This window comes from Artemia sp. Qi Xiang Cuo, chromosome 11, assembly GCF_049724085.1.
Source record: "Artemia sp. Qi Xiang Cuo chromosome 11, ASM4972408v1, whole genome shotgun sequence".
NCBI classification, from domain to species: Eukaryota; Metazoa; Arthropoda; class Branchiopoda; order Anostraca; family Artemiidae; genus Artemia; species Artemia sp. Qi Xiang Cuo.
The window spans coordinates 65,772,821-65,798,334 of NC_142804.1; the positions used below are offsets into that span (position 1 = coordinate 65,772,821).

At 37.2% G+C, this 25,514-nt stretch overlaps 1 protein-coding gene across 1 annotated transcript in view; it reads left to right on the forward strand.

Moving 5' to 3' along the window:
- jp (junctophilin) overlaps window positions 1-25,514 on the forward strand; it is a 403,025-nt gene that overhangs the window by 115,814 nt on the left and 261,697 nt on the right. Inside the window, exon 4 of the mRNA XM_089096954.1 lies at window positions 15,169-15,342. Within this exon, the coding sequence (XP_088953080.1) occupies window positions 15,169-15,342 (174 nt within the window). The remainder of the gene's footprint in view (window positions 1-15,168; window positions 15,343-25,514) is intronic.

Genomic DNA, 25,514 nt, shown 5'->3' on the forward strand with positions numbered 1-25,514 from the left:
GTTTTTGTGTGTGTGTGTCAGTTTTTTGTGTGTGTGTGTGTGTTTAAGTTTTTGTGTGAATGTAAGTTTTTGTGTGCATGTAAGTTTTAGTGTGAATGTGTATGTTTGTGTGTGTGTAAGTTTTTGTGTGTGTGTGTGTGTGTAAGTTTCGTAGTGTGTGTGTAAGTTTTTGTGTGTGTGTTTTAGTTTTAATGTGTGTGTGTGTTTAAGTTTTTGTGTGTGTGTGTAAGTTTTGTGCGTGTGTGTAAGTTTTTGTGTGTGTGTAAGTTTTTGTGTCGTCTAATGTGAATTTCAACCATTCAGGCTGGTGGACTAAGACCCCAATTCTGAGCTAGTGAATTTCCACCATTCGGGCTGGTGGACTCAGACCCTTAGTCTGATTAAGTGACTGTCCTACAGTTAGGCTGGTTGTCTTAGTCCACTAGTTTGATCTAGTGTATTTCCACCATTCAGGCTGGTGGACTAAGACCCCAATTCTGAGCTAGTGAATTTCCACCGTTCAGGCTGGTGGACTGGGACCCTAATTCTGAGCTGGTGGACTAAGACCCTAATTTTCCAACTCTTGCATTCCATGACAGAAATTCAAAATGAACAAGCCTGAAATAGCAAACTAGTCATCCCAAACTATTGGTTTCAGACAACAAACACCAATGATGGACTAAGAATCCTAGCTCTGAAAAGTTCAAATAGCAAACTACACATCCCAAATCGTAATTTTCTGACAACACACACCTATGAGAGGCTATGAAACCTAGCTAATAAAAGCCGGAAATAGCAAATTAACCATCTCAAATCACAAGTTTCAGACAGCACTCACCTATGAACGGCTAAGAAATCCAGCTCGGAAAAGTCAAAAAATAGCAACCCACACATCCCAAATCATAGGTTTCAGACAACACATACCTATGAAAGACTAAGAAATCTAGCTTAGAAAAGCCCGAAATAGTAATTTACATATCCCAAATCCTAGGTTTCAGACAACACTCACCTAAGAACGGCTAAGAAACCTAGCTCAGAAAAGTCAAAAATAGCAAACTAGTCATCCCAAACTATAGGTTTCAGACAACAAACACCTATGAAAGGCTAAGAAATTCAGCTCAGAAAAGTCAAAAGTAGCAATCCACCCATCCCAAATCATATGTTTCAGACAACACACACCTATGAAAGACTAAGAAATCACTCTCATAAAAGCCCTAAATATTAATTTAAATATCCCAAATCATAGTTTTCAGACAACATTCACCTATGAAAGACTAAGAAACCTTAGCTCAGAAAAGCCTGAAATATCGAAACTACTCATCCCAAACTAGAAGTTTCAGACAACAAACGCATATGACTGACTAAGAATCATAGCTCTGTAAAGTTCAAATAGCAAACTAGACATCCCAAATCATAAGTTTCAGACACCACACACCTATTAACGGCTAAGAAATCTAGCTCAAAAAAGACAAAAATAGCAAACCACTCATCCCAATCATAGGTTTCAGTCAACACACACCTATGAAAGGCTAATAAATCCAGCTCAGAAAAGTCAAAAATAGCAAACTACGTATCCCAAATCATAGGTTTCAGTCAACACACACCAACGAAAGACTAAGAAACCTAGCTCAGAAAAGTCAAAAGTAGCAATCCACCCATCCCAAACTATAGGTCTCAGACAACATTCACCTACGAAATACTAGAAAACCTTAGCTCAGAAAAGCCTGAAATAGCAAACTACACATCCCAAATCATAATTTTCTGAAAGGACACACATATGATAGGCTAAGAGATCTAGCTCAGAAAAGTCGAAAATAGCAAACTACACATCCCAAATCATAGGTTTCAGACATCACACACCTATGAAAGGCTAAGAAATCCTGCTCAGAAAAGTCCAAAAATAGTCAATCCACACATCCCCAAATCATAGGTTTCAGACATCACACACCTACGAAAGACTAAGAAATCCGGTTATGAAAAGTCAGAAATAGCAAATTACATATCCCAAATCATATGTTTCAGACAACACTCACCTATGAACGGCTAAGAAACCTAGCTCAGAAAAGTCAAAAATAGCAAACTAGTCATCCCAAACTATATGTTTCAGACAACAAACACCTATGAAAGGCTAAGAAATCCAGCTCAGAAACGTCAAAAGTAGCAATCCATCCACCCCAAATCATAGGTTTCAGACACTACACACCTATGAAAGACTAAGAAATCCAACTCAGAATAGCCTGAAATAGCGACCCACACATTCCAAATCATAGGTTTCAGACACCACACACCTACGAAAGACTAAGAAATCCGGTGATGAAAAGTCGGAAATAGCAAATTACACATCCCAAACTATTTGTTTCAGACAACATTCAACTACGAAATACTAGAAAACCTTAGCTCAGAAATGCCTGAAATAGCAAACTACACATCCCAAATCATAATGTTCTGACAACACCTACCTATGAAAGGCTAAGAAACCTAGCTCAGAAAAGTCGAAAATAGCAAACTACACATCCCAAATCATAGGTTTCAGACACTACACACCTATGAAAGACTAAGAAATCCAACTCAGAAAAGCCCGAAATAGTAATTTACATATCCCAAATCATAAGTTTCAGACAGCATTCACCTACGAAATACTAAGAAACCTTAGCTCAGAAAAGTCTGAAATAGCCAACTACTCATCCCAAACTCGAAGTTTCAGACAACAAACACCTATGAGTGACTAAGAATCCTAGCTCTGAAAAGTCCAAAGAGCAAACTACACCTCCCAAATCATAATTTTCTGAAAGGACACACCTATGATAGGCTAAGAAATCTAGCTCAGAAAAGTCAAAAATAGCAAATTAACCACCCCAAATCATAGGTTTCAGTCAACACATACCTACGAATGGCTAAGAAATCCAGCTCAGAAAAGTCAAAAAAATAGCAACCCACACATCCCAAATCATAGGTTTCAGACACCACAAACCTACGAAAGACTAAGAAATCCGGTTATGAAAAGTCGGAAATAGCAAATTACATATCCCAAATCATAGGTTTCAGACAACACACACCTATGAACGTCTAAGAAACCTAGATCAGAAAAGTCAAAAATAGCAAACTAGTCATCCCAAACTATAGGTTTCAGACAACAAACACCTATGAAAGGCTAAGAAATCCAGCTCAGAAAAGTCAAAAGTAGCAATCCACCCATCCCAAATCATAGGTTTCATAGAACACACGCCTATGAAAGACTAAGAAATCCAGCTCAGAAAAGTCAAAAATAGCAAACTACATATCCCAAATCATCGGTTTCAGTCAACACACACCAACGAAAGACTAAGAAACCTAGCTCAGAAAAGTCAAAAATAGCAAACTATTCATCCCAAACTATTGGTTTCAGACAAAATTCACCTACGAAATACTAGAAAACCTTAGCTCAGAAAAGCCTGAAATAGCAAACTATACATCCCAAATCATAATTTTCTGACAACGCATACCTATGAAAGGCTAAGAAATCCAGCTCAGAAAAGTCGAAAATAGCAAACTACACATCCCAAATCATAGGTTTCAGACACCACACACCTATGAAAGACTAAGAAATCCAACTCAGAAAAGTCAAAAATAGCAAACTACATATCCCAAATCATAAGTTTCACTCAACACACACCAACGAAAGGCTAAGAAACCTAGCTCATAAAAGCCTGAAATAGCAAACTACTCATCCCAAACTATTGGTTTCAGACAAAATTCACCTAGGAAATACTAGGAAACCTTAGCTCAGAAAAGCCTGAAGTAGCAAACTACACATCCCAAATCATAGGTTTCAGACAACACACATCATCGAAAGACGGGTGCTCGGGGAGAGCCTTTGAGGGTCTGTGGGTCCCTTGAGGGTCGGTGGTCCTTTGGGAGCTCGGGGGGACCTTTGGGGACCGGGGGAGGGCCTTTGGGGGCTCGGGTGGGGGCTTTTGGGGTCTGGATGGGCCTTTGGGGGCGCCGGTGGCCCTTTTGGGAGCTTGGGGGGCCTTTGGGGACCGGTGGAGGGCCTTTGGGGGCGCCGGTGGCCCTTGGGCAGGTTGGGCGGCCATGGAGTGTCCGGGGGGCCCGTGGGGAGCCTGGGGGACATTTGGGGCCTGGGGATGGCCTTTGGGGGTCTGGGTGGGCATTTGGGGGCGCCGGTGGCCCTTTGGGAGCTTGGGGGGCTTTGAGGACCGGGGGCTTCCTTCGGGGTTGGGGTAGGAGGATTGGAACCCTTTGGGGTTGGGTTAGAGGACCTCACAACACTGTTCAAATGAAACTTGTGTATTATAACGACCACAGAGTTTCACCATTAAATTCTCTTCTAAAATCTCTTCAAAAATCTTCTTTTAAAATGTCTCTATCTGTTTCGCCGAAATAGTTCCATAACCTGTCTAAAACGGTTTCGCCCAAATAATCCCTAAACGTAAATTCAGCGTGTTCCTTTGTTATTGGCATCTCTGCGCTAACGCATTTCAAATTAATATGAAACCTTTTCGCGCGCTAAAACAATTCATCGCTAAGATGTTCCTTGCCTAATTGTTTCCATGGCCTTTGGTTATTAATATCCTTTGGAGTTCGACCAGTAGAACTGTTCCCGAGGCAAAGACATTAATGATTTGGATCTATTCCTGGAGAAATGTTTCTAGGCGAAAATTTTTAAAGTCTGACAGATGATGTCATTGATTGATTGATCTGTCAAGAAAGGGGAAATTAATTTGTTGTTTCTAAGGGGAATTATTGATTCACGATAGGTGAATTGAGGTCGACAGCACAGGTGTTCTGACTCGTGACAGCATCACGTGGTTTATGGTTTTCTCAGTGAGAAAGTTCCTGTTTTTTCAAATTCTCACTGACAAAAACCATAAAAACATACAAAAATGTGAGAAAGTTCCTGTTTTTCAAATTCTCACTGACAAAAACCATAAAAACAGACATAAATGTGACAAAATTCCTGTTTTTTCAAATTCTCACTGAGAAAAACCATAAATCATCCATAACCATCCATGAAAACAACCATAAATGTGACAAAATTCATGGTTTTTCAAGTGAGAAAATTCCTGTTTTTTCATTCTCACTGAGAAAACGATAAACCACGTGGTAATGTCACGAGTATAAGGGTCCTCTCTACTGATATGATGTTCCCGGAGGAAGTATAATATAGATATTAATTTATATTTATTGTTTAATGTGGTGGTATTAGTGGTGTCGGTGGCCAAGTGTTCTTTTTTTAAGATTTTGTTTTCTTTACCTCCCCCACGGACAATATTCGCTTTTTAAGGGAAGTAGCAATAAGTTTTTGTTGATATATTTTTTTAAAATAAATCCTTCTCTCTCTCTCTCTTTAATGTGCCATGCCTTAAAAATGATTTTGGATTAAGGTATATTTGTTGATTGTTGGATATGATTGTTGAGTTAATTTTATATTCCTGCATTCCTGAAATTGTTTAATAGCTCTGGACTTTTTTTTCTATAATTTTGAGAAGTCTTTTATCCTCTCAGGTTTGAAAGTAGTTTTCCCTTTGTTTTGAAATTGGTTGCTAGGAGATTCCGCTTTTCTCATATATTCTTTGAGTGCACTTAAATAGAAAGCCCTTCAATAAACGTTTTCCAACGTTTGTCCTCGCAAAGATTTTTCGTGTTTTTTATGTTTTAACAGTAAAATAGCAGAAAACCTAATACTTTTTTTTACACTGCCTTTGGCATGTTAATAAGTAAAATATAGATTACTGTTATTGACTTCTGTAAGATGTATAAAACGAAAATTGAAACGCGTAAAGGATGTACATGAAATTACTATCTGGCTCAACAAAAAAAGTTTTCTCTACTGAAAGTAAAGGGCAAAATTAAAACTTAAAACGAATAGAAATTAATTCACATGTGAGGGGGGTGACCCCTTCCTCAACCTTTGCTCTTTATGCTAAAGTATTACAGTTCTTCAACGGCCCTTGTAATTTAGGAGTCTTTCTTAAAGAATCATGACAAAAATTCGAACTTTAGCGTAACAGGCGAGGGTTGAGGAAGGGGTGGCCCCTCTCATATACGGAATAATTTCTGTTCATTTTAAGTATTAATTTTGCTTCTAACTTTCTGTGGAAAAAACTTTGTTTTTCTGACCGTTTTTCAAATCATGCCAGGAAATTCCCTTCTCTCCTCATCCAGTGTAAAATTTCCTCCGGACATTTTTCTCTTCATGGAAAGTTCTCCCCTTTAAAAATACCCCCCTCCCCCCAAAAAAAATGTCCGTACGTTTCCCGAAACCAAATACTGTATTTGAACAATGGGCAAATTTCGTAACTTTCAGCCATTTCCCCAGGAGCTATATTGAGTCTCATCATCCCTAAAGGTTTAATTACTAGACCCTTCTTTTTAAACTATGTTGAATCAAGTGGCTACCCCAAAGTTTTGATCGAATCTCATTTGGGGGAAAAGGGCGTGGTAGGGGAGATAGTTGCCCTCTAATCTTTTCCGTCCGTTAAGACGGGCACTACGACTTTTTATTTCCATTCGAATGAGCCTCTCCTGATTTTCTAAGACCACTAGTTTTATATGAACACCGCTGAAAAAAAAAAAACAACAACAAATAAACACACATCAGTGATACTTTTTCTGGCCAAAAGTAAAAAAGTTCCACATTTGTGCAGATGGGAGCTTGAAACCTCTTCAGTAGGGTCCTCTGATGTACTAAATCTGATGGTGTGATTTTCATTAAAATCACTTGAGGGTGCTTCCCCATCCCCCTGCTTCCCCCTCCCATTGCGTGTTCTTGATCCAAATGCTTTTGGCCACATCCAAATTCCTTTGCTTCCTCATTCCTCTACTATAATGGGTTGCCGACTTCTACCTGTCATCTAAGACAAAATTATTACTGAAATATAAGAGATTTGAACCAATCGATGACATACAAAAAGATACACAGAGCTTTTTCCGCGCCCTTATGGAATGCCATGTTTAGGAATGCTTCCCAAACTGGAATTACCGCTGGGTCTGGTGTGGTCGTTCCGCCGGGTACTAGTTTCAAGGAGATCCATTACAATAGCCCGCAGGCCTAAGCACTACCATATTAAAATTGCAAGCCCAGTCTTAGGCCTAAGACTTTCCAATTGCGCCGCGTTCTCTTCTGTGGTTAAATAAAAGGAAAGTTTTCCCAACTGAAAGTCAAAACTTACATAATCAGAAATGATTCCATGTAAGGAAGGGGGCTGCCTCTTTGTCAACCCTTGCTCTCTACAGTAAAGTCTTTTACCTTCTCAGGTTTGAAAGTAGTTTTCCCTTTGTTTTGAAATTGGTTGCTAGGAGTTACTAGTACCTTGGGTATAGATATTCGGTTTTAAGTGAAAGGGTACCCTGTGTGAATTGTAGTCCAGCTGATCCAGTAAGATATTATTCGCGTGTTTTGATTATTTTGTTTTCGTGTTTTCCCTCTATTATATTTGTGATTTTTACATTTCTTTGGAAGCATTAACCTCTTAAGTTGAGGTGGGTATACCCTGGTGAGGAGGGTACCGAAAATCAGGCCTAAATCTCCCCCTCCCCCCACACACACACAAAAAGAAGTTTTGTCTGACTCTTAGAAACGTAACAAAATGCATAAAACAAAGGATTCGTTTCTTTAAAAGTTTCATATTGTTACTTACAGTTCGCTATCATAAACTGCTTGCTACTAACTTGACGTTACTCAATCTACCTACAGCGAGATTTCGATCAGCGACTTTGTAATTTTTTCTTTTCTTTTTTTTTAGCCATAAATTTTTGCTAACTATTGTTTTTCCTTTCTCGAAAACCAGTAGAGAGCCTATTCTTCCTGACTGAATTTTAAAGTTGCGGTCTTGCTGAACCGCAAACGCATCAAACGCAAATATATAAATATGGAAGGTTTTTAAAGTGTTACTCGTTTTGTGTGCTTTTTAATTTGTTCTGTTGGTGATTTCTTTATTTTTCATAAATTTTTGTGCGTATATGGCTCTTGGGCTTTTGAAATGCAAGATCTATCCATCTATCTATCTATCTATTGACTTTTAATAATGGTAATTGGATACGGTAATTCAATAAGTGGTAAATTGCATAGAATGACTTCTATAGGTCAGCGAAAAAACTAAAAAACATGTTTCTATTTTTTTTTTTTTTACTCTACTTAGAACCTGTTCCTTTCAAAATGATGAATTTATTAAAGCACCTAAAGCTGCGTCTTTATTTGGCGTTTTCTGGAAAACTGGGACGGAAAACAGAAAAACTGGGTAGTATGGACTGCTACTACCGTTCCATTTTTCCGTTTCCGGGTGTGGCGCAAAAAGATGCCAATAAATGGGCCAGCATGCGAAAAATCTGGAAATGAAAACGGTGTGTTCCTTTTTCTGGCAGCGTTATCAAGCAATGAATTTGAAAAAGGAGCTATGGGACCTACCAAAAAAGGCAAAAAGGCATAAAAAAATTCACAGAAATGGTTAAATGAAACTACTTTCTCACTAATTGAAATCTAGAAGGACAAACTCGATAACCGGAGAAATGGCCAGAAAACCGGAGAATTGAAAACTGGGAGACATGTAGCACTCTAAATTTGTAATGTAGGCTGCTACCTGTCTTCCAGTTTTCTGTCCCTGTTTGATAGGCAGCGCAATAGCGCTGCCTAAGTAAAGAACGATTTGGGCACAGTGTATTATTTATTTTTTTCTTCTTCTTTCTCCCTACCCAGGCACTTCGTATCGAAGGAGTTGTCGTAGAAATTTCAAAAGGGCGCATTCGATTGGAAATCGAAGTGGCTAGTGACCTTTTTAATAGTCGAAAGTGGTTGGAGGGCTACTAGCCCCCCCCCCACGCCCATCATTCCCGAAACACATCCAATCAAAATTTTGAGATAGACATTTTGTTCAGCGTAGTTCATTTCTAGATAGAAAATATGCTTTTGAGGAGGACACACCCCCACAACCTCGGGGAAAGGATTTTAATTTAGGCCCTGAGGGTATGCAAGAATGAGGTTGGCACAATTTATGATTTGGTGTTTTTTTTTCCCTTTAGGGCACTTTGTATAGAAGAAGTTGTCGTAGAAACTTCGAAAAGGGCTCATTCAATTTGAAATTGGAGTGGTTTGTGCCCTTTTTGAGAGTCAAAAGTGATTGGAAGGTAACTAACACCCCTTCTACGCCTACCATTTCCCGAAACACATCCAATCAAAATTTTGAGATAGCCATTTTGTTCAGCGTAGTTGATTTCCAGATAGAAATTATGTTTTTAGGAAGACACTCCCCCACAGCCTTCAGGAAAAGGGTTGTAAGTTATGCCCGGGGGGCATATAAGATTTTTATAGAAAGTGTTATAGTAGAAACTTCAAAAAAGGCCCACTCGATTGGAAATTCAAAGGGCTAGTGCCCTTTTTAGTAGTCGAAAGTGATTGGGGGGCAACTAGCCCCCCCCCCACGCCCACAATTCCCCCAAACACATCCAATAAAAATTTTGAGAGAGCCATTTTGTTCAGCGTAATTGATTTCCAGAAAGAAATTATTTTCTAGAGGAGGACACTCCCCCACAGCCCTCAGGGCAAGGGTTGTAAGTTATGCCCTGGGGGAATATATGGTTTTTATAAAAACGTTGTCGTAGAAACATCAAAAAAGGTTCGTTCGATTGGAAATTTAAAGAGCTAGTGCCCTTTTTAATAGTCGAAAGTGATTGGAGGGCAACTAACCGCTCTCTCACGCCCACCTCTTCCCCAAACACATCCAATCAAAATTCTGAGATAGCCATTTTATTCAACGTAGTTTTAAATTCTTTAAATTAGATCTTTGAGGATGACAACCAGCCGCCCTAAGGACAAGGGTTGTAAGTTATGCCGTGGGGGCATAAAAGTATTTATAGAACGCGTTGTCGTAGAAACTTCAAAAAGTTTCTGTCGTAGAAACTTCAAAAATGGCTAGTGCAGTTTTTAATAGTCGAAAGTAATTGGAAGGCAACTAACACCCCTTCCACACCCACCGTTTCCCAAAACACATCCAATCAAAATTTTGAGATAGGCATTTTGTTCCACGCAGTTGCAGTTCAGGAAATTATACCTTTGAGAAGGACACTCCCCCTACTGTCTTCAGGGCAAGGGTTATCAGTTATTCCCTGGAGGAATATAAGGTTTTATTGCAATTTTTGTGACAGAAACTCGAAAAGGGGCACATTCGATTGAAAATTGAAAGGGCTAGTGCCCTTTTTAATAGTCGAAAGTGATTTGAGGGCAACTAGCCCCCCTCTCTCGCCCACTTTTCCCCCAAACACATCCAATCAAAATTCTGAGATAGCCATTTTATTCAACGTAGTTTTAAATTCTTTAAATTAGATCTTTGAGGATGACAACCAGCCGTCCTAAGGACAAGGATTGTAAGTTATGCCCTTGGGGCATATAAAGTTTTTATAGAACGCGCTGTTGTAGAAACTTCAAAAAGGGCTCATTCGATTAGAAGTTGAAATGGCTAGTGCCGTTTTTAATAGTCGAAAGTAATTGAAAGGCAACTAACGCCCCTGCCACACCCACCGTTTCCCCAAACACATACAATCAAAATTTTGAGATAGGCATTTTGTTCCACGCAATTACAGTTCAGGAAGTTATACCTTTGAGCAGGACACTCCCCCCACTGTCTTCAGAACAAGGGTTATATGTTATGCCCTGAAGGCACATAAGTTTTTATTGAGATCTTTGTTATAAAAACTAGAAAAACGGCTCATTCGATTGGAAATTCAAAGGTCTATTGTCCTTTCTGATAGCCGAAAGTGATTTGAGGGCAACTAACCCCCCTCTCTCGCCCACCTTTCCCCCCACACACATCCATTCAAAATTTTGAGATAGCCATTTTGTTCACTGTCGTGGATTTTAAGATGGAAATTATGTTTTTGAGGAGGACACTCCCCCACAGCCCTTAGGGCAAGGGTTGTAAGTTATACCCTGGGGGGATATAAGGTTTTTATAGAACGCGTCGTCGTAGAAACTTCAAAAAGGGCTCATTCGATTGGAAATTGAAATGGCTAGTGCTCTTTTTAATAGTCGAAAGAGATTGGAAGGCAACTAACACCCCTTCCATGCCCACGATTTCCCCAAACAGATCCAATCAAAATTTTTAGATGGTCATTTTTTTCCATGAATATGAAAGTTCTGGAGAGTATATCTTTGCGCTAGAAATTCCCCCCACAATCTTCAGGGAAAGACTATTAACTTATGTCCTGGGAGTATGTAATGTTCTTATTCTAAGCTTTTTCGGAAAAATTGAAAAAAGGGCTCATTCGATTGGAAATTGAAAGGGCCGGTGCCCTTTTTAATAGTCGAAAGTGATTTGAGGGCAACTAACCCCCCTCTCACGCCCACCTTTTCCCCAAACACATCCAATCAAAATTTTTAGATAGCCATTTTATTCAACTTAGTTGAAAGTTTTGGAAATTAGGTCTTTAAGAATGACAACCCAACCCCCCGCAACCCTCAGGGCAAGGGTTGTAAGTTATGCCCTGGGAGCATGCAAGGTTTTTACAGAAAGCGACGTTGTAAGAACATCAAAAAGGGCTCAGTCAATTGAAAATTAAAAGGGCTAGTGCCCTTTTAATAGTCGAAAGTGATTGAAGGGCAACTAACCCCCCTCTCACGCTCACTATTTTCCCAAACACATTCAATTAATATTTTGAGATAGCCATTTTGTTTAACGTAGTTGAAAGTACTGGAAATTAGGTCTTAGAGGATGACAACTACCCTCACCACCCTTAGGGTAAGGGTTGTAATTTATGCACTGGGGGCATATAAGGTGTTTAAAGAAAGTTTTGTCGTAGAAACTCAAAAAGGGCTCATTCGATTGGAAATCGAAATGCATGCCCAGTGATAATATAATATATTATAATATATTATAGTGGGTATAATATAATATATTTGACTTTATGTTTAAAAACTAAATGTTGCCATAAGATTAAATCAAAATGTACTGTGTATATGCTAATTCCCAATAAGGCATCTCAGCAGTATCCCATGAACGACTGGGGGTATTATGTTCAGACTTTCGGGGCTATTTATGCAAATAAAATATAACCGAATCGAGATAGTGTAAGGTTATACTGGTTGCAAAAAACAGTAAAGAGATTTTTTTTGGGAATGGTATCAAGTTTTCTATTTCTGGTCGACTAGATGAGGTATAAGACACAATTAAGTACTGTTATCTGTGTCCAGATTTTTAAAAGGGTGTATGTTGTTAAAAATTGCTGAAAATTTTTCTCTAGCATACAAATAGCAGGCCAAACATTAAATTCTTTAAAAAAAGAAAATATATGAAGTATTATTTTCTTTTTCTCTGAAAAGACTATCAAACAGTTCGTGGTAACGAACTGTAAGTAAGGAGCGACCCGGCTCAATGGTAACCGAAACTCTAGAAAACCAGAGTATTTTGATACAAATAGATACACCAAAAGAATTAGATTTTAATGCTGATTTCAAATGTATAAGTTTAGTCCTAACCAAGTTTCATCAAGTTTAGTCCTAACCATCAAAAGTTACGCACCTGAAAAAATTGGGATGACTTCCGAAAACCGTGGGAAAGACACCCTAAAAGTCATAGAATCTTAATGAACATCAAAACATAATATTCAGCGTATCAGAAAAACCTACTGTAGAGGTTTTAAGCACCTATCTGCAAAAATGTGGACCATGGCATTTTTTTGCCAGAAGAAAGATCACGGGTGCGGGGGGAGTTGTTTTTTGTTTTTTTCCCAGGGGTGATCGTATCGACCCAGTGGTCCTAGAATATCGTGGGGGGGCTTATTGGAATGGAAATTAAAAGTTCTAGCGCCCTTTTTAACTGATCAAAAAATGGAGGGCAACTAGGCCCCCTCCCACGTTCATTTTTTTCCCAAAGTCACCTGATCAAAATTTTGAGATAGCCATTTTGTTCAACATGTTCGGAAATATTATAAGTATGTCTTTTAGGATGACTTGATCCTCCGACGTTCCCGGAGGGAGGGCTGAAAGTTATGAACTTTACCCAATGTTAACATATAGTATTGGTTATTGCGAAGTATAAAGACGTTTTCAGGGGAGATTTTTCCTGGTAGTGGGGGGGGGGTCGGGGGTTATATGTGAGGATCTTTCCATGAGGAAAGTTTTCATGGGGGAAGGGACATTGCTATGAAGGGGACGCCAGACTTCCCAGCATTAACTTAAGTAACGAACTTCTATATTCATAAATTTTTAATACGTATATTAGGGGGTTCGCCCCCTAGTCAATACCTCGCTCTTTAAGCCAAAGACTTTTTAGTACTTTCATAAGAGCTATTTATTCTAAATAACGGCCTTTGTGATTAAGCGGTCATTTTTAAAGAATTGGAACAAAATTCGAACTTTCGTTAATTCGCCCTTTACGCTAAAGTTTGACTTTCTCACAGCTCTATTTTTTTAAACAAAGAAATACTTTAGCGTAAAGAGCGAGGCGTTGAGGAGAGGACAGCCCCTTTCATATACGGAATAATTTCTGTTCGTTTTAAGTTTTAATGTCGCTCCTTACTTTCAGTTTAAAAAACTTGTTTTTTTTTTATTTAATGTCAATATAAAACGAACAGAAATTTATTAAAAAAAACTTTTTCCACAAAATAAGTATTTCATAGAAAAGTTAATAACTCCATTAAACCTAAAATGAGTAAAAATAAAATCAAACAATCTTCCAAGCATCAAACTACCATAAATCAGCATCGATAAATAAATGAAACCTAAAACAAACAGAACTTAAAACAAATAGCCGAGTCAAACTCAAAACGAGCAGAAACTAACATAAGTTGGGCTCGAAACCCCAATGCCTTCCAAAGGCCAGAGCATAATTTGCACTTTACTAAAAAAAAATACAAATTAATGTGCATTGTTAGTTTAATATACATATACTGATATTTAGGAATCAGAATGTTAATATTATTTGATTTATTAAAGTTATAAAAGTAAAAACATTTATATTTTCTTAGTAAAGTGCAAATTATGTTCTGGCATAGGGGTTTGACCCCTACTCATGTTAATTTCTGCTCGTTTTGAGTTTGACTCTGTTATTTATTGTAATTTCTGTTCGTTTTGGGTTTCATTTATTTATCGATGCTGATTTATGGTAGTTTCACGATTGATAGATTATTTAATTTTATTTTTGCTCATTTTTTGCTTAATAGAGTTCTTTACTTTTCTTTGAAAAACTTATTTTGTGGAAAAAGTTTTTTTTAATTAATTCTAGAAAACGCCGAAAATAGACGCACTCTAAGGTACAGCAGAAAAAGACTGTCATAAATATTTTCAACCGCCTGCGGTGGCAACTATTTCTGATTTAAAGCTAAGGCGGCTAGGCTGCTCCCAGATGACAGGTTGTCAAAGATTACACTTTTTGGCTATTCTTCTTGAGCCAAAGAAAATGCAAGCCATCCCTGTATGGGGTGCAAAGCGGTCACAAGTAGGGATTTAAAGGGTATTTTCATGGGATGGGATGAAAAGTTAACCTTTTAACAGCTCTTGGCGGAGGAGGAGTGTACACACTGTGTTGTGCACAACCAGGTCGCCTCCGGTGACTTGGTCCGGCAGTGACTTGCTATTAGCAGTAGCAGCAGTGGCGTGACAGTTTCAAGGACTGTTGTCTGACTAAGGGGATAACAAATTTTTGTTGGAGGGATTCTTTTAGAGGGTACAGAGATAGGCCAAATACTGGTTGTACTTGATCAGTAAAAAATTTGCAGCTGCATATCCCTAAGCCAAGGAAAACCAATGAAAAGATGATATAAGACATTTTGTATAAAGTAGGTACTTCTGTATAGTTTCAGAACTAAATAAGATTAAATCAAACAGATTGAATCATCGATATATCTTGCTTAAGTCGAAGGATTGGATTACATACTGATGCTACTATTATCAATTCAACGCAACACAAAGCTGCCAGCACGGCAGCGAAAACCTTTGTCACGGTCTTAAGTATATTCTAATTGAAGGTTGCTTGTCCTTGGGAGCCCTGCAAAAGGCAGGTTTGAACCACACTTTCGAGAGTTTCCAGCTGTGACATTATCCACGATACTCCCATAATATTATCTAATATTTAAGTCTGTTTAGATAAGCTTTAAGCAGGCCTATGCTTTACAAGAGTACCCCATATTTATTTTTCAGCTTCAGCAGCCAAATTTCAACAGTTGATAATGATTTTATAGTTTAAAACAATTTAATTTTAGGGTCTTAAACTACGAAAACAACATAGTACTGGAGAACTGGAAAAACGAGGTACCGGAGTTAATAATATGCGATCGACTGCAAGCAGTGCATCCTGGGTGAGCACAGACTCAGGCCAGTCAGCAGTGACAGCTGGCTCACATCATACTGATTCCAACGCTTCTTTTGTAGTAGAGGTTAGTTATTCCCTATTTGGCTAAATTATTTAATGGTTGTAACAAAGCTATAAAATACAGCCACTTTCTATTAATTTGGTTATTGCTGGTATTGTGTTGATAAAATTCTTTAATATACAGCTGAAAATTCAGATGAATGTTACTGAATCAGAGAAGCTAATTGATTCTGCGAACTTAGTCTTTCAGGACAAGATGTGCTAAAATCTTAATTGTTTAAAAAAAACACTTAAGCGAAGAGCAAATTTTAGCGAACAGATATTCCCTAAACATAAGAGGGTTGTTTCACTAAACTGTTTTCTGTTTACAATGTTTGACTTTTCTTATAAGTGGTATTTAGAGAATGAATGGCCTCATTTACATTCATTCGCTTTACTTCGTAAATTATCAAATTGAAAAAGTGTAATTTTAGCTCCAACGTAAAGAGCATAATGGTGCCAAATTTTTAGGGTAGTTTTGACTAATGTTACTCATTCACTTTCGATAAATAAATTGAAACTAGAATTAAAAGACATTCAGTTAGATCAGAATGTTTATTTTTCAAAATCATTAGTTTCGGTCTATGATAAACCTTTGGTGAAGAATTTGATAAAGAAAATAAATTTTGTTGAGTCAGAACCTTTTTTTCTGCTTAAAAGAGCACAAAATAACAACAATTCATTTGAAAAATCCTTCTATTGTGTTCATTGCTTGTCTGATATAATCAATCACAATTAAAAATTCCCCCTTTTTCCGGGGTAGGGAGAGGGTAAAGAGGCACACTATGAATTTCTGGGGATTTTTTGTCATTTTTTAAGGGAATGGGCGTTTCCCGACAAATGTAAATCCCGGGAGACGTCTGTCACTCATCCTCTGTGAGGGTATATATATATACCCTCATATATATATATATATATATATATATATATATATATATATATATATATATATATATATATATATATATATATATATATATATATATATATATATATATATATATATATATATATATATATATATATATATATATATACATACATATATATATATATATATATATATATATATATATATATATATATATATATATATATATATATATATGTATGTATATATATATATATATATATATATATATATATATATATATATATATATATATATATATATATATATATATATATATATATATATATATATATATATATATATATATATATATATATATATATATATATATATATATGAGGGTATATATATATACCCTCACAGAGGATGAGTGACAGACGTCTCCAGGATTTACGTCTGTCGGGAAACGCCCATTCCACTTAAAAAATGACAAAAAATCCCCAGAAATTCATAGTGTGCCTCTCTTACCCCTCCCTACCCCGGAAAAAGGGGAATTTTTAATTGTGATTGATTATATCAGACAAGCAATGAACACAATAGAAGGATTTTTCAAATGAATTGTTGTTATTTTGTGCTCTTTTAAGCAGAAAAAAAGGTTCTGACTCAACAAAATTTATTTTTCTTTATCAAATTCTTCACAAAGGTTTATCATAGACCGAAACTAATGATTTTGAAAAATAAACATTCTGATCTAACTGAATGTCTTTTAATTCTAGTTTCAATTTATTTATCGAAAGTGAATGAGTAACATTAGTCAAAACTACCCTAAAAATTTGGCACCATTATGCTCTTTACGTTGGAGCTAAAATTACACTTTTTCAATTTGATAATTTACGAAGTAAAGCGAATGAATGTAAATGAGGCCATTCATTCTCTAAATACCACTTATAAGAAAAGTCAAACATTGTAAACAGAAAACAGTTTAGTGAAACAACCCTCTTATGTTTAGGGGAATATCTGTTCGCTAAAATTTGCTCTTCGCTTAAGTGTTTTTTTTTAAACAATTAAGATTTTAGCACATCTTGTCCTGAAAGACTAAGTTCGCAGAATCAATTAGCTTCTCTGATTCAGTAACATTCATCTGAATTTTCAGCTGTATATTAAAGAATTTTATCAACACAATACCAGCAATAACCAAATTAATAGAAAGTGGCTGTATTTTATAGCTTTGTTACAACCATTAAATAATTTAGCCAAATAGGGAATAACTAACCTCTACTACAAAAGAAGCGTTGGAATCAGTATGATGTGAGCCAGCTGTCACTGCTGACTGGCCTGAGTCTGTGCTCACCCAGGATGCACTGCTTGCAGTCGATCGCATATTATTAACTCCGGTACCTCGTTTTTCCAGTTCTCCAGTACTATGTTGTTTTCGTAGTTTAAGACCCTAAAATTAAATTGTTTTAAACTATAAAATCATTATCAACTGTTGAAATTGGCTGATGAAGCTGAAAAATAAATATGGGGTACTCTCTGTAAAAGCCATAGGCCTGCTTAAAGCTTATCTAAACAGACTTAAATATTAGATAATATTATGGGAGTATCGTGGATAATGTCACAGCTGGAAACTCTCGAAAGTGTGGTTCAAACCTGCCTTTTGCAGGGCTCCCAAGGACAAGCAACCTTCAATTAGAATATACTTAAGACCGTGACAAAGGTTTTCGCTGCCGTGCTGGCAGCTTTGTGTTGCGTTGAATTGATAATAGTAGCATCAGTATGTAATCCAATCCTTCGACTTAAGCAAGATATATCGATGATTCAATCTGTTTGATTTAATCTTATTTGGATTCTGAAACTATACAGAAGTACCTACTTTATACAAAATGTCTTATATCATCTTTTCATTGGTTTTCCTTGGCTTAAGGATATGCAGCTGCAAATTTTTTACTGATCAAGTACAACCAGTATTTGGCCTATCTCTGCTACCCTCTAAAAGAATCCCTCCAACAAAAATTTGTTATCCCCCTTAGTCAGACAACAGTCCTTGAAACTGTCACGCCACTGCTGCTACTGCTAATAGCAAGTCACTGCCGGACCAAGTCACCGGAGGCGACCTGGTTGTGCACAACACAGTGTGTACACTCCTCCTCCGCCAAAGAGCTGTTCAAAGGTTAACTTTTCATCCCATCCCATGAAAATACCTTTAAATCCCTACTTGTGACCCTGCACCCCATACAGGGATGGCTTGCATTTTCTTTGGCTCAAGAAGAATAGCCAAAAGTGTAATCTTTGACAACCTGTCATCTGGGAGCGGCCTAGCCGCCTTAGCTTTAAATCAGAAATAGTTGCCACCGCAGGCGGTTTGAAAAATATTTATGACAGTCTTTTTCTGCTGTACCTTAGAGTGCGTCTATTTTCGGCGTTTTCTAGAATTAATTAAAAAAAACTTTTTCCACAAAATAAGTTTTTCAAAGAAAAGTAAAGAACTCTATTAAGCAAAAAATGAGCAAAAATAAAATTAAATAATCTATCAATCGTGAAACTACCATAAATCAGCATCGATAAATAAATGAAACCCAAAACGAACAGAAATTACAATAAATAACAGAGTCAAACTCAAAACGAGCAGAAATTAACATGAGTAGGGTCAAAACCCCTATGCCAGAACATAATTTACCTTTACTAAGAAAATATAAATGTTTTTACTTTTATAACTTTAATAAATCAAATAATATTAACATTCTGATTCCTAAATATCAGTATATGTATATTAAACTAACAATGCACATTAATTTGTATTTTTTTTTAGTAAAGTGCAAATTTTGTTCTGGCCTTGGGAAGCCATAGGGGTTTTGAGCCCAACTTATGTTAATTTCAGCTCGTTTTGAGTTTGACTCTGTTATTTATTGTAATTTCTGTTCGTTTTGGGTCTCATTTATTTATCGATGCTGATTTATGGTAGTTTCACGCTTGGTAGATTGTTTGATTTTATTTTTACTCATTTTTTTGTTTAATGGAGTTCTTTACTTTTCTTTGAAAAACTTATTTTGTGGAAAAAGTTTTTTTTAATTAATTTCTGTTCGTTTTATATTGACATTAAATAAGAAAACAATTTTTTTTTAACTGAAAGTAAGGAGCGACATTAAAACTTAAAACGAACAGAAATTATTCCGTATATGAAAGGGGCTGTCCTCTCCTCAACGCCTCGCTCTTTACGCTAAAGTATTTCTTTGTTTAAAAATAGAGCTGTGAGAAGTCAAACTTTAGCGTAAAGGGCGAATTAACGAAAGTTCGAATTTTGTTCCAATTCTTTAAAAATGACCGCTTAATCACAAAAGGCCGTTATTTAGAATAAATAGCTCTTATGAAAGTACTAAAAAGTCTTTGGCTTAAAGAGCGAGGTATTGACTAGGGGGCGAACCCCTAATATACGTATTAAAAATTTATGAATATAGAAGTTCGTTACTTAAGTTAATGCTGGGAAGTCTGGCGTCCCCTTCATAACAATGTCCCTTCCCCCATGAAAACTTTCCTCATGGAAAGATCCTCACATATAACCCCCGACCCCCCCCCCCCCACTACCAGGAAAAATCTCCCCTGAAAACGTCTTTATACTTCGCAATAACCAATACTATATGTTAACATTGGGTTAAGTTCATAACTTTCAGCCCTCCCCCGGGAACGTCGGAGGATCAAGTCATCCTAAAAGACATACTTATAATATTTCCGAACATTTTGAACAAAATGGCTATCTCAAAATTTTGATCAGGTGACTTTGGGAAAAAAATGAACGTGGGAGGGGCCTAGTTGCCCTCCATTTTTTGATCAGTTAAAAAGGGCGCTAGAACATTTAATTTCTATTCCAATGAGCCCTCCCACGATATTCTAGGACCACTGGGTCGATACGATCACCCCTGGGAAAAAATAAAAATAATAAGCACGCACCCGTGATCTTTCTTCTGGCAAAAAATGCAAAATTCCACATTTTTTGTAGATAGGAGCTTGAAACCTCTACAGTAGGTTTCTCTGATACGCGGAATATGATGGTGTAATTTTCATTAAGGTTCTCATAACTTTTAGGGGGTCTTTCCCCCTTTTTTCGAAAATCAGCCAAATTTTCTTAGGTGCGTAACTTTTGATGGGTAAAACTAAACTTAATGAAAGTTATATATTTGAATTCAACATTGAAATCTGATTCATTTGATGTAATCTATTGGTATAAAAAACCCCGGTTTTTAGAGTTTCGGTTACCATTGAGCCGGGTCGCTTCTTACTTACAGTTCGTTACCACGAACTGTTTGATAGTCTTTTCAGAGAAAAAGAAAATAATACTTCATATATTTTCTTTTTTTAAAGAATTTAATGTTTGGCCTGCTATTTGTATGCTGGAGAAAATTTTTCAGCAATTTTTAACAACATGCACCCTCTTAAAAATCTAGACACAAATAGTAGTGTTTAATTTAGTTTCATACCTCCCTCTAGTTGACCTGAAATAGAAAACTTGATACCATTCACAAAAAATCTGTTTACTTTCTTTGATAGCTTGGATACACTTACGCTTTTTTGATTTGGTTAAATTTTAAGAGCAGAAGCAGCCCTGATAGTTTGAAAATAATACCCCCAGTCGTTCTTGGGATGCTGCTGAGATGCCTAATTGGGAATTAGCATATACACAGTACATTTTGATTTAATCTTATGGCAACATTTAGTTTTTAAACATAAAGTCAAATATATTATATTATACCCACTATAATATATTATAATATATTATATTATCACTGGGCATGCATTTCGATTTCCAATCGAATGAGCCCTTTTTGAGTTTCTACGACAAAACTTTCTTTAAACACCTTATATGCCCCCAGTGCATAAATTACAACCCTTACCCTAAGGGTGGTGAGGGTAGTTGTCATCCTCTAAGACCTAATTTCCAGTACTTTCAACTACGTTAAACAAAATGGCTATCTCAAAATATTAATTGAATGTGTTTGGGAAAATAGTGGGCGTGAGAGGGGGGTTAGTTGCCCTTCAATCACTTTCGACTATTAAAAGGGCACTAGCCCTTTCAATTTTCGATTGAATGAGCCCTTTTTAATGTTTTTACAACATAGCTTTCTATAAAACCTTACATGCTCCCAGGGCATAACTTACAACCCTTGCCCTGAGGGTTGCGGGGAGTTGGGTTGTCATTCTTAAAGACCTAATTTCCAAAAGTTTCAACTAAGTTGAATAAAATGGCTATCTAAAAATTTTGATTGGATGTGTTTGGGGAAAAGGTGGGCGTGAGAGGGGGTTAGTTGCCCTCAAATCACTTTTGACTATTAAATAGGGCACCGGCCCTTTGAATTTCCAATAGAATGAGCCCTTTTTCATGTTTCTACGACAAAGATTTCAATAAAAACCTTATATGCCCCCAGGGCATAACTTATAGCCCTTGCCCTGAAGACTTTGGGGGAGTGTCCTGCTCAAAGGTATAATTTCCTGAACTTTAAACTGCGTGGAACAAAATGACTACCTCAAAATCTTTATTGGATGTGTTTGGGGAAATGGTGGGCGTGGAAAGGGTGTTAGTTGCCTTCCAATCACTTTCGACTATTAAAAAGAGCACAAACCATTTCAATTTCCAATCGAATGAGCCCTTTTTGAAGTTTCTACGACGACGCGTTCTATAAAAACCTTATATCCCCCCAGGGTATAACTTACAACCCTTGCCCTCAGGGCTGTGGGGAGTGTCCTCCTCAAAAACATAATTTCCATCTGAAAATCCACGACACTGAACAAATTGGCTATCTAAAAATTTTTATTGGATTTCTTTGGGGAAAAGGCTGACATGAGAAGGGGGCTGGCTGCCCTTAACTACTCGTCGACCGATAAAAAGAGCACGAGCTCTCTCAATTTTCGATTATTAGAACCCCATATCATGCTTCTACACCAAAGACTTATCTAAAAACTTATATGCCACAGCAGCATATTTTTTAACCGTTGATCCGTAGTATGTGGAGGGAGTGTCCTTCTCAAACATATATTCCTGAACTTTAAATGCGTGGAACAAAATGCCTATCTCAAAATTTTGATTGTATGTGTTTGGGGAAACGGTGGGTGTGGCAGGGGCGTTAGTTGCCTTCCAATTACTTTCGACTATTAAAAACTGCACTAGCCATTTCAATTTCTAATCGAATGAGCCCTTTTTGAAGTTTCTACGACAGCGCGTTCTATAAAAACTTTATATGCCCCACGGCATAACTTACAACCCTTGTCCTTAGGACGGCTGGTTGTCATCCTCAAAGATCTAATTTAAAGAATTTAAAACTACGTTGAATAAAATGGCTATCTCAGAATTTTGATTGGATGTGTTTGAGGAAAAGGTGGGCGAGAGAGGGGGGTTAGTTGCCCTCAAATCACTTTCGACTTTTAAAAGGGCACTAGACCTTTGAATTTCCAAACGAATGAGCCCCTTTACCAGTTTCTACGACAAAGATTTCAATAAAAGCTTATATTCCTCCAGGGCATAACTTATAACCCTTGCCCTGAAGACTGTGAAGTGTCCTTCTCAAAGGTATAATTTCCTGAACTGCAACTGCGTGGAACAAAATGCCTATCTCAAAATTTTGATTGGATGTGTTTTGGGAAACGGTGGGTGTGGAAGGGGTGTTAGTTGCCTTCCAATTACTTTCGACTATTAAAAACTGCACTAGCCATTTTTGAAGTTTCTACGACAGAAACTTTTTGAAGTTTCTACGACAACGCGTTCTATAAATACTTTTATGCCCCCACGGCATAACTTACAACCCTTGTCCTTAGGGCGGCTGGTTGTCATCCTCAAAGATCTAATTTAAAGAATTTAAAACTACGTTGAATAAAATGGCTATCTCAGAATTTTGATTGGATGTGTTTGGGAAAAGGTGGGCGTGAGAGGGCGGTTAGTTGCCCTCCAATCACTTTCGACTATTGAAAAGGACACTAGCCCTATGAATTTCCAACCGAATGAGTCCTTTTTGAAGCTTCTACGACAACATCATCTGTAAAAACCTTATATGCCCACAGGGCATAACTTCCAACCTTTGCTCTGAAGGCTGTGTGGGAGTTTCCTCCTCAAAAACACAATTTTTTTCTGGAAATCAACTACGCCGAACAAAATGGCTATCTCACAATTTTGATTGGATGTGTTTGAGGGAATTGTGGGCGTGGGGGGGGGGCTAGTTGCCCTCCAATCGCTTTCGACTATTAAAAGGGCACTAGCCCTTTGAATTTCCAATCGAATGGGCCTTTTTTGAAGTTTCTACTATAACACTTTCTATAAAAATCTTATATGCCCCCGGGCATAACTTACAACCCTTTTCCTGAAGGCTGTGGGGGAGTGTCTTCCTAAAAACATAATTTCTATCTGGAAATCAACTACGCTGAACAAAATGGCTATCTCAAAATTTTGATTGGATGTGTTTCGGGAAATGGTAGGCGTAGAAGGGGTGTTAGTTACCTTCCAATCACTTTTGACTCTCAAAAAGGGCACAAGCCACTCCGATTTCCAATTGAATGGTCCATTTTTGACGTTTTCACGACAGCGACATTGGTGCAGACTATCTTTCTTTAAAGGAAAAAAATAATAAATCATACATAGCGTCCACATTAGTATAGTAAACTCCCTAGGTAAAACTTGAAATCCTAATCCTAAAGGTTGTGAAAAAGTGTCCTCCTCAAAAACATATTTTCTATCTTGAAATCAACTAAGCTGAACAAAATGGCTATCTCAAAATTTTGATTTGATGTGTTTGGGGGAATGATGGGCGTGGGGGATGGGGGGCTAGTAGCCCTCCAACCACTTTCGACTATTAAAAAGGTCACTAGCCACTTCGATTTCCAATCGAATGCGCCCTTTGAAATTTCTACGACAACTCCTTCGATACGAAGTGCCTGGGTAGGGAGAAAGAAGAAGAAAAAATAAATAATACACTGTGCCCAAATCGTTCTTTACTTAGGCAGCGCTATTGCGCTGCCTATCAAACAGGGACAGAAAACTGGAAGACAGGTAGCAGCCTACATTACAAATTTAGAGTGCTACATGTCTCCCAGTTTTCAATTCTCCGGTTTTCTGGCCATTTCTCCGAGTTATCGAGTTTGTCCTTCTAGATTTCAATTAGTGAGAAAGTAGTTTCATTTAACCATTTCTGTGAATTTTTTATGCCTTTTTGCCTTTTTTGGTAGGTCCCATAGCTCCTTTTTCAAATTCATTGCTTGATAACGCTGCCAGAAAAAGGAACACACCGTTTTCATTTCCAGATTTTTCGCATGCTGGCCCATTTATTGGCATCTTTTTGCGCCACACCCGGAAACGGAAAAATGGAACGGTAGTAGCAGTCCATACTACCCAGTTTTTCTGTTTTCCGTCCCAGTTTTCCAGAAAACGCCAAATAAAGACGCAGCTTTAGGTGCTTTAATAAATTCATCATTTTGAAAGGAACAGGTTCTAAGTAGAGTAAAAAAAAAAAAAAAATAGAAACATGTTTTTTAGTTTTTTCGCTGACCTATAGAAGTCATTCTATGCAATTTACCACTTATTGAATTACCGTATCCAATTACCATTATTAAAAGTCAATAGATAGATAGATAGATGGATAGATCTTGCATTTCAAAAGCCCAAGAGCCATATACGCACAAAAATTTATGAAAAATAAAGAAATCACCAACAGAACAAATTAAAAAGCACACAAAACGAGTAACACTTTAAAAACCTTCCATATTTATATATTTGCGTTTGATGCGTTTGCGGTTCAGCAAGACCGCAACTTTTAAAATTCAGTCAGGAAGAATAGGCTCTCTACTGGTTTTCGAGAAAGGAAAAACAATAGTTAGCAAAAATTTATGGCTAAAAAAAAAGAAAAGAAAAAATTACAAAGTCGCTGATCGAAATCTCGCTGTAGGTAGATTGAGTAACGTCAAGTTAGTAGCAAGCAGTTTATGATAGCGAACTGTAAGTAACAATATGAAACTTTTAAAGAAACGAATCCTTTGTTTTATGCATTTTGTTACGTTTCTAAGAGTCAGACAAAACTTCTTTTTGTGTGTGTGTGGGGGGAGGGGGAGATTTAGGCCTGATTTTCGGTACCCTCCTCACCAGGGTATACCCACCTCAACTTAAGAGGTTAATGCTTCCAAAGAAATGTAAAAATCACAAATATAATAGAGGAAAACACGAAAACAAAATAATCAAAACACGCGAATAATATCTTACTGGATCAGCTGGACTACAATTCACACAGGGTACCCTTTCACTTAAAACCGAATATCTATACCCAAGGTACTAGTAACTCCTAGCAACCAATTTCAAAACAAAGGGAAAACTACTT